At 42.3% G+C, this 10,516-nt stretch overlaps 2 protein-coding genes across 2 annotated transcripts; both read left to right on the plus strand.

Moving 5' to 3' along the window:
* Positions 1-5,191: 5,191 nt before the first annotated feature.
* On the plus strand, positions 5,192-5,545 carry Hypm (huntingtin interacting protein M). Its single transcript, XM_013026752.1, has one exon. It carries the CDS (start codon positions 5,192-5,194, stop codon positions 5,543-5,545), a length of 354 nt encoding a protein of 117 aa, XP_012882206.1.
* A 2,361-nt stretch (positions 5,546-7,906) lies between these two features.
* LOC105993460 (histone H2A-Bbd type 1-like) lies at positions 7,907-8,257 on the plus strand. The gene has a single exon (XM_013026732.1). It carries the CDS (start codon positions 7,907-7,909, stop codon positions 8,255-8,257), a length of 351 nt encoding a protein of 116 aa, XP_012882186.1.
* The last annotated feature ends 2,259 nt before the right edge of the window (positions 8,258-10,516 follow it).

Below are 10,516 nucleotides of genomic sequence, written 5' to 3' on the forward strand. Positions count from 1 at the left end.
TAGCTCATCAGAACTGGATGATGCCAAAAAGTATTTCACCAGGAATACTGCTATCCTATTATAGTAAGTACAATCACCTATCTTACAATAAAGAATTATCCATTCTGACGTGTCCTAATGCTGAGGTTGGCCAACTGTGCTTTAGATCACACCCAACAACTTGGAAGTACATGTTTATTTGGATATATGGTTAAAACAGCTTTCCTACTAGACTGGATAACTCCTAAGGATGAAATAATGCCTGTTTTATTTAACGTTTATAATATGTTACATATAGCTCAATGTCCGGTGCCAATAAGTGTATATATAATAAAGTATGGAATGAATAGTAGTTTAGAAGAAAGGGGAAAAAACCTTTGTAAGGAGGGTATAAAACTTTTCCTGGTGTGTAGGATGCTGCCAGTATCCTGTCTGTATATCTGCTATACCACTGAAGTGTATATTTTTCCTACTTTCAGATGTTGGAGCCTGTATTTCTTTGTGTGATGCCTTGTATTAGTAAACAAGAGCTCACTCTGCTCAAGGATATGATGGTCTAAAGTGATGGAACATTACTGGTGTCTGGGCAGTGTGTTTTCTAGTAGTCTATCCATTTTTTTCAGTGACATTGAGTTGCTTAATCCTGACTACTTTGAATCAAAAGATCAAAGTAATTATAGTAATTATAGATCTAGTTTCTCAGCAGAAGCAGGAAATACAAATGGGATTTTTCAATTAGGAATCTGTACATTAGCCTCTTGTATAATGACATAAAGTCCTGTCTCATGAGAAAGACTTCTACGATTTGGAGATTGTTATATCAGCATCAGTAATGCCTGTATGGATTGAAATGACGAAGAATGAAAATTATGGTGCTAAAACTTCCAAAATTCAACAAGGAGAAAGGCTGATAAGACTATTTAAAATAAAGGACAAATGACTCTGAGGTAACTCTTATAGCACCAAGAGCAGAACTAGGGCTCCAGGTGAAAGCATAGTATCAACTGTATTAGACAGGAGTCTCACTTAACGGAGTTTTACATAGTTTGATTTTGCATAGTTTTACCTTGCTAGTCCTGAGATTTGAACTCAGGACCTTGGCACTGTACCTGAGCTTATGTACTCTTAAGAGTAATGCTCTATCACTTGAGCCACAGCTCCACTTCCTTGAAATTGCTTAGATTGGAGCTTCCTTTCTTCTATTTTTCTTCCTTTTGGAAAAGGAAAATTTATTTTATGTGAATGAACCAAGCCATAAGACAGAAAAGCAGAAACACAAGAATAGCAGGGAAGAAAATTAACATGAAAAAAAGCTAAATAATGTATCTTGAGACCTTGGCATAATTTAGGAGAACCAATGATGATACATCTGGGCTAAAACTGAGCAAAGGGTGTGGTTTTCTTTCTTCCTTTCTCCCTCCCTCCCTCCTCTCCTCCTTTCCTGGGCCTGGGTACTGTCTCTCAGCTCTTCAGCTCAAGGCTAGTACTCTACCACTTGAGCCACAGCGCCACTTCCAGTTTTCTGGTGGTTTATTGGAGATGAGTCTCACAGACTTTCCTGCTTGGGCTGCCTTTGAACTGTGATCCTCAGATCCCAACTTCCTGAGTACTTAGTATTATAGGCGTGAGCCACAGACCTGGCTTAAGGGTGTGCTTTTTTTTAATTAACAATGTCTATGTAAGTTTGATAATATATTGAGTATCTCAGTTTTAATTCTGAAAGTTAACATTTTTTTTCTCTTTTTTGGGGGTCAGTACTGAGTTTTTAAACTCACAGCCTCATATTTGCTAGGCTGGTACCCTACCACTTGAACCACACTTCTAGTCCTTTGATTTTTTAAAATATTTTTATTGTAAAGGTGATGTACAGAGGGATTATAATTAGACAAGTCAGATATTGAGTATATTTCCTTTTGAACAGTGTCACCTCTTCCCTACTTTTCTTCTAGTTTTTTCCCTCCCAACCCTCTCCCCCACAAGTTGTATAGTTCATTTTCAACATAGTTTCTAGTGAGTATCATTGCTGAATTAACTCATCCTTTATGAATTAACTCATCCTTTATCCCACCATTTCTGTGCTTCCCCTTCCACTCCTCAAATCAGATAAACTTATATACAAGACAAAAGGTACAGAGGTCAAAAACAGCAATGAAAGGGGGGGGGAAACAAAATAAGCCCATAAAAAGCAAAATAAAAATCCTCTTGTTTTCATTTCTTGGAGATCATTTCAATAAGCATCATTTTATATGATCATATGCACATAGCTATTGAGCCCTTGTAATTCTCTTCTAAGAATATCTTTGAAAAACTTTTAAGCAAAGTAAGCCAGACCCAAAGAAATATAGGTTGCATAGTTTCCCTCATTTGTAATAGAATGTGCCTATAAATCTACAACTAAACCCAATGGGTCGTAAAAGACAAAAAAATTATACTTGGCTATGATAAATTAAACAGGACTCTAAACATTTACACAGTGAGACTAAAGAAAGATATTTCTTTGATTTGTGTGGGTGTGGGTGTCATTTCTGGGGCTTGAACTCAGATCCCTGGATACAGTCCCTAAACATTCTTGCTCAACACTAGTACTCTACCACTTGAACCAGAGCACCACTTCCAGCTTTTTGAAGGCTAATTGGAGAAAACAGTCTCATGGATTTTCCTGCCTCAGCTGGTTTTGAACTGTGATCTTCACATCTCAACATCCTGAGTAGCTAGGATTATAGGCTTGAGCCATCTACACCCAGCTTTTGCTGGTTATTTTTGAGATAGGTTCTCATGGACTATTTTCTGCTTCAGCTAGCCTTAAGCCATGTTTCTTCTATTCTCAGCCACCTGAGTACCTAGGATTACAGGCAAACAGCATAATCACTCATGCAGATACTGGATGAACGTGTTAAATGAGAAAGATGTTATGACTTATTTTTTAACTATCCAAAATAAATCTAAGTTTATGAATCAGCTGTATTAGACAGGCTGCTGGCTAATGCTTATAATTCGTGTTACTCAAGAAATTTAGATCTACTGCCCGTTAAATAAGTGGGCTAAGGACTTAAAGAGAAAATAAAGATACAGTTTGACCCATTGTAACAATGAAATGTACAAGACACTGTTGAACAATGAGCTTTACAATTTAGGTGGGAGGGGGGTAGGGAGGGTGGGGGGGAGTGTATTTGTGGAAGTGGGAGAGAAGGGATGGTAGGGGAAAAACAAAGGAGGAGGCAACAATGCTTGATAAGAAATGTACTCATTACCTTGCTCATGTAACTGTAACCCCTCTGTACATTATTTTCACAATAAAAAACTAATTTAAAAAAAGACTTAAAGAGGAACTTCTCTAAAGAAGAAATAAGAATGGCCAATAGATACATGAAGAAATGCTCAACCACTCTAGTCATAAAAGAAATGTAAATCAAAACAACATTGAGATTCCACCTCACCCCAATTAGAATGGCTATAATCAAGAAATCTAATAACAACAGATGCTGGAGGGGATGTGGACAGAAGGGAACCTTACTCCACTTTGGAAAGCAGTATGGAGGTTCCTCAAAAGACTTCACATAGAGTTCCCCTATGATCCAGCAATCCCACTTTGGGGCATTTACCCAAACAATCACAAACAAGGCCACACTAAGGCTACCAGCACAACTATGTTTATTGCAGCATTATTTACCATAGCTAAGATATGGAACCAACCCAGATGCCCCTCAGTAGATGATGGATCAAGAAAATGTGATACACACACACACACACACACACACACACACACACACACACACACACACACACACACTGGAATTCTATGCCTCCATCAGAAAGAATGACATTGCCCTATTTGTTAGGAAATGGAAATACTTGGAAAAAATTATATTAAGTGAAGTAAGCCAGGCTCAATTCTAGGTCCCATGGTTTCCCTTATTTGCAATAGCTAGTACATGTGTAAGACAAGCAGAAAAGGCCAAAAGCTATGTACATATGACCATATAAGATGATGTTAAGCAAAATGAACCCCAAGATAGGGACACAAATACCTTTTTTCTTTCTTGCTATTGTTTCTAAGCTATTTAGAATGTACCATGTGATTTCTTTGTTTCTTTGTATGTTCCTCCCCCCTGTTTTCACTGTATTTGATGTTGGTGCCCTCCATCTTGTATATACACTTCTCTCATTCGGGGAGGGGAAAGGAAAAAACAAAATGCTTAAATAGAGATACAAGTTGACCCATGGGAGGAAGGGAAGGGATGGGAAGGGGAAACAAAGGAGGAGGCTACAATGCTTGATAAGAAATGTACTCATTATCTTGCCCATGTAATTGTAACCCCTCTCTACAGTATTTTCACAATAAAAAAAACCTATGCTGAAAATGAACTTTACAACTTAGGTGGGGGGTATAGTTGTGGAGGTGGGAGAGAAGGGATGGAAGGGGGAAGACAAAGGAGGAGGCAACAATGCTCAATAGGAAATGTCCTCATTACCTTGTTCATGTAACTGTAACCCCTCTGTACAGCATTTTTACAATAAAAAACGTACATTAAGAAAGAAAGAAAAAACTTAGATCTGAGGACTTTAGTTCAATGTAATCCTAGAGAGACAAAACCAAGAGTATTTTCTCCAATTATCCAGAAAACACCATAAGTGGAAACATGGCTCAAGTGGTAGAGCACCAGCTTTGAGTAGAGAAAGATAAGAGACAGTGCCCAGGCCCTGAGTTTAAACCCCAGTACACACACACACACACACACACACACACACACACACACACATACACACACACACACACAAATATAAATATAAATATTTAAATGAGTAAAATGAAGTTAAAATTCAATACAAGTATGGGAATAACCATACCTCTATTGTTCGCAATCGGTAACCTGCAACTAACAAAATTATATGAAGGACTTCAAAAGAAAGCACAAGACTTAATAACCTATAGATGTGAAAATCAGGGCAGTTTTCAAATGGAACATTTAGTTTTACAACGTTAATTCAAGTATAAAGTTAAAGTTTTCTCGAAATCAGGATCCTGTTACCAGGTTGCCATGGCATACATTGTTAGGCTAAGGCCTAACTGCAGTTCCATGGACACCAATGACAGCATAATGTGTAGGATGTCACAAAAGCGGCTGGTAGGGCCTGGGTGCTGCCAACTTCAGGTAACCAGTCCAGCTGACAAATCAGGCAAAGCAGACCAGAGTAAAACCCAGAAGCCATCATGTCAGAGAACAAGAGCCAAGAGAATTCTCCCAAAGATGGCAGTCGCCCTCAAGATTCATCTTCAAGGTCTGATATCCAGTTACCTGTGAACTACATCTACGACATTCTGCAGGAGGAACAATACATGCCGTGCATTGGTTCCACCACCTCAGATTTCCTCCTTGCTATGCTCGACTATGTTACTGACTACATCCTGGAACTAGTAGGCTCTGAGGCCAGCAATAGCATCAGAATGGACATGAATGTACAGAATGGTGGGGGAGATGGTGACAACAATGAACGCCCTGATATCTTCAAAGATACATCGTTCTCTCTGTTTGACAACATACCTGGACCCAGAAGAAGTGGCTGAAATCCTGGGTTACAGAGCCTGGTGGGAATCCTCATGGAGTCAGCTAAAGACAATTGTCTTATAGCAGAGGAGGCCCTATGCTTATCATCAACAAATGATATTAAACTGCTTAAAAGAATGTCGGTCGTTTTGACTCTTAGTTCGATGTTTTGAGTTGGAAGTGTCATTGAGGTAACTGGAAGGAGGGTTGGAAGTGAAGCTTTGGTTAGCATGGTGCTTTTGAGTCAGTGATTTCACTGGTGCAGTTTCTATTGGGGAAGCCTAGGGCAGTGGCCCTAGTATGAGGAGGTGGCTGGGGAAAGAGGACAGAAAAGATGTCCTCATGGGCTCTGGGAAAGAGATACCTTGGGAAGTGGCTGGGGAAGAAGATAGAAAATGTATTGTTACCCCCTGGGAAGGAAGGCCTTGGGAAGTGGCTGGGGAAGAAGACAGAAAATGTGTACTACGCACTCTGGGAAAGGGTACCTTGGGAGGTGGCTGGGGAAGAAGACAGAAAAATGTGTCACCTCTGAATGGGCTCTGGGCAAAAAAAAAAAAAAAAGATACCTTGGGAAGTGGCTGGGGAAGAAGAGAGAAAATGTAGCACCTCTGGATGGACTCTAGGAAAAGGATACCTTGGGAAGTGGCCCGGGAAGAAGACAGAAAATGCCTCACCTCTGGGAAGGAAGGTCTTAGGAAGTGACTAGGGAAAAGGACAGAAAAAGTGTCCTTGGGCTGGGAAGGTGGCTCAGTGGTAGAGTGCTTACCTTGCATGCATGAGGCCCTGAGTTTGATTCCTCAGCACCACATAAGCAAAAAAGAAAAAAGCCGGAAGTGGCGCTGTGGCCCAAGTGGTAGAGTGCTAGCCTTGAGCTGAAGAGCTGAGGAACAGTGCCCAGGCCCAGAATTCAGGCCCCACAACCGGACTCCCCACACACAAAAAAGAAAAAAAGAAAAGAAAAAGAAAAAGTGTCCTCAAGGCTCTGGGAAACGAAGGCCTTGGGAAGTGGCTGGGATAGAGAGCAGAGAAAGTGACCTTAATACCAGAAATTTGAGCCCCTGAATTTAACGCCAATTTACAAACACGAACAGGGTTTTGGTTTATTTTCCAGGCAAAATGAGGACTACACATTATTATTTTAGGAGTATATTCCTAAGCCAGGCACCAGTGGCTCACACCTGTAACCCTAGCTACTCAGGAGAGCAGTTCAAAGCCAGCCCAGGCTTGAGAGTTCAAAGCCAGCTGGACTCTACCACTTTATGCTCAAGGCTAGTGTTCTACCACTTGAGCCTCTGTGGCCACTTCTGGCTTTTTTGGTGATTAATTCAAGATAACAGTCTCACAGACTTTCCTGCCTGGGCTGACTTCAAACCTCAATCCTCACCCCTCAGCCTCCTGAGTAGGTAGGATTACAGGTATAAGCCATCAGTGCCCATCTGTCCCTTAGCTATTTCACACAAGGCTAGTGTTCTACCACTTGAGCCACAGCTCCACTTCTGGCTTTTTGGTGGTTTGAAGAGAAAAGGCTCTCAGAATTGTCTGCTCAGGCTGGCTTCAGACTGAGATCCTCAGATGTAAGTCTCTTGAGTAGCTAGAATTATAGGCATGAGCCATCAGTGCCTGGCTTATATATAAAAACTTGTCACTAAAACTAGTTGTTAATGATTAAGCTAAAGCTACAATTGTAAACATAGTTCAGTATCTGTTTCTGTTATACCTTCATGGGTTTTTGGAAAGGCAGGCCTTGGGAGTGAGTCCACAAAGTTGGCTGAAGGCCTCTTAGGCACATTAAATTTCCCAGCATGATACTGGTAACTGTGAAGAACCTAACCACCATGACTATGGCGAGCAAGGTTTTATTCGTGGTAGAGAAGAATTTATTTAGAGTAGACAAGGTCTTAGGTCAGAAAATGATGGCAATGAGTGTGAGTGAGAGTGTAGTACATTGTGTGAACCTTCAACAGAATAGGAATTATGGTCAGTTTGACAAAGTACATGTCTATTAGATGTGAGAGATGTGATGTGAGAGTCCAATGAAGAAATATAGCTAGAATAATGGTACCTAAAGTAGTATGTTAGTGAGAAGGCAATGTTTTAATTGAAACACAAATTTTTGCTAGAATGTTAAAGTGTATTAGACATAGTATTTCCTCAACAAACGAGGAGCAAGTCAGTAAGGTGGTCAGCCTCCTATCATGGCCATTTCCATACTGAAGCTTGATCAGTGGCTCAGTGGTCCCCGATGACATCACAAAGTGTAGCTTGTCACAAAGAAGGTGCTTGGGTGAAATGTGGGGGTGCAGGTATAAAAGCAGGGGCATCAAGAGGCCTAGGCCAGAAGCAAAATCAAGCTGAGCTAACCAGAACACTTAGTAAGCAACATGGCAAAGAAGAAGCAAAGCGTGAACGCCCTCAAGCCTAAGAAACATCCAGTGTCTCGCTCTGCAAGAGCAGAACTCCTGTTTCCTGTTAGCCGTATGGACCGGTTCCTGCGTAAGGGTAACTACGCCCGGCGTCTGACCTCCTCAACTCCTGTTTTCCTGGCTGGCGTCCTCGAGTATCTGGTCTCCAACATCCTAGACCTGGCTGGCAAAGAAGCCCACAACAATGGCAAGAAATACATTCGCCCAGAGCATGTGAAGAAGGTAATTCAAAGAAAGAAACACCTGAGACTCTTCTTTCAAGATACAATGCAAACTCTAAATGTTGAGATGCCTAAACTGAAGAAGTAATGGTGCATCGCTAGGACTTCAACAGCCTCATTGGTCCTCTGAAGTGTGCATAGAGGGGGGAGCCCATCATTGACGCTTATTAAAGTGTTTAAATCAATGCCAGTGTTTCTGAATCCTCAGTTCGTCCTTTTGAGTGGGAGAGGTCCATAGGCATCTGGAGGAGCTACCCCATTGAGGGTTGAGGATTGGGAGCTGTGGTCAGCAAAGGGGAGCAGTTTTCATGGGGGGGGCTGTGTGGGCAGTGGTCCTGGTTGGAGGAGGTGGCCGAGGAAGAGGACAGAAAAGGTCTTCCTGGGCTTTGAGGAAGAAAGGCCTCAGGAGATCAGGAAAGTGGCTAGAGACCTCCCGGGCATGTGGGTAACTAGGGAGATGCCAACAACCCTGACAGGGGTGGAGAAGACTTAATGAAGATGGACGTGGGTAGTGAGGGAGAAGGTGGCACACTATGGGCATGAAGACTCCAGAGTGATGGTGAAACTACAAATACAAAAATCAAGTACACGTGATTCTTAAACCAGCACACAGGGTGCTTATAAGAATCATGTGTCGGGCTGGGAAGGTAGATTAGGGGTAGAGCACTTGCCTTGCATGCCTGAGGCCCTGGGTTCGATTCCTCAGCACCACATAAGCAAAAAGAAAAAAGCCAGAAGTGGCGCTGTGGCTCAAGTGGTAGAGCGCTAGCCTTGAGCTGAAGAGCTGAGGGACAGCACCCAGGCCTAGAGTTCAGGCCCCACGACCGGACCAAAAAAAAAAAATCATGTGTGGTGTGGTTTAGGAGTCACATCAAGAGGCATGGCAAAGCCAGGTTCCCATGACTCACGCCTGTAATCCTAGCTACTCGGGAGGCTGAGATCTGAGGATCACAGTTCAAAGCCAGCCCAGCCAGGAAAGTCTGTGAGACTTATCTCCAATTAACCACCAGAAAACCGGAAGTGGCGCTGTGGCTCAAAGTGGTAGAGTACTAGCCTTGAGCTGCTCAGGGACAGCGCCCAGGCCCTTAGTTCAAGCCCCAGGACCAACCAAAAAATAAAAAATGGAGTCATAGTAAGCTGTCCCCGTGCTTGTGAGGGTTCACGTTTGAGGTCCTCAAGGGTCTTTTCCTGCTGTTTGCCAGCCTTTCACAGAGGGAAGCTCAGAGGATGTCGAGTCCGCTTTCTCAACAGACTCAAAAGACCTAATTTCACATCCCTTGCACTATTTTCTGATCTTGGACATTTCATCTGTTTCCCTTCAGCAGTGTTTCTTTAAGACAAGGAAAGAGGAGTCCCTATATCTCAATGTAATGTGCTCTCAAATATAAGTCTACTTGTGCTTCTAAACTTCTTCACACAGCACCCGGCATTTGCTTCCTTCCCTATTCCCATGCAACTTAGGTGTGCTTCCCCATGCTACAGCCAGGATTGCAACCTCCCCTCCCCCTCCCCCGAATTGCTGTCATCACAGAGGCTATTACAATTAGCCTGTGGGAGAAGTACACACCAGACAGGGTGGTTGGCCTCTCTGATCTCTTCTCTATTCCTTCTGCTTGTTGACTTCACCCATTCTCCTTCTTCTATGTAAGAAGAAGAACCTGGCTGGCCTATAAGTAATCACAGGTATATCCTGAGACTGGAAGGAATAGGATGAGGATTGTGTTTACAGCTCTTTAGAAGATGCGTCTGTAGAAATTCAAACCTTTCTTGCCATATAATGCCCATTGACCCTTGTAGTTATAGAAACCTCATTGCCAATACTTTCCATCCAACATATCTGTGATTCCTTCTAGAGCCATTAAACACACCTTAACCAAGATCACTATGTCCCAGTGTTCAGGGCTTGTGTTTTGCCTATTCCAATATCCTTCAGTAAAATAAGAGTGCCTCTATGATGGGTAATGCCAGGCAATTAGTGAGAGAATTATACCCAGACCCTCATGTGCTGGTTAAATAACTCATATTTCAAAGTTGTTTCTTGGCTTATGTCTGTGACTTTTTGTAGGTTAAAACATAGCCTCCTGGGTACTTCACAGAACAGCATGGCAGAGACGTTGACTCAGGGTGAGAGCCATAATAGATGGGTTGCCTTGTAGGGCAGGCAGTTCTATGTGGTAAGGTGTCCTCTTTATTCTCCATGCACTAGTAACATCAACAACCACTGTGAATCCTACAGGGAGTCAGCTTACCTAGGCTTCTTCAGCCTCTGTTTGGTGTCTGAGGTGAAGTTTAGAATTTGAACTTAAATGAGCCCCTGCTGGTGAGTCTTCTTCAGAGTGAAGGATCT

Source organism: Dipodomys ordii, unplaced genomic scaffold (assembly GCF_000151885.1).
Source record: "Dipodomys ordii isolate 6190 unplaced genomic scaffold, Dord_2.0 Scaffold96, whole genome shotgun sequence".
NCBI lineage: Eukaryota > Metazoa > Chordata > Mammalia > Rodentia > Heteromyidae > Dipodomys > Dipodomys ordii.

What these genes read in the sequence shown, in the direction of transcription:
- Hypm (XM_013026752.1), top strand. Translation starts at nt 5,192, where the DNA reads ATGTCAGAGAACAAGAGCCAAGAGAATTCTCCCAAAGATGGCAGTCGC.
- LOC105993460 (XM_013026732.1), top strand. Translation starts at nt 7,907, where the DNA reads ATGGCAAAGAAGAAGCAAAGCGTGAACGCCCTCAAGCCTAAGAAACAT.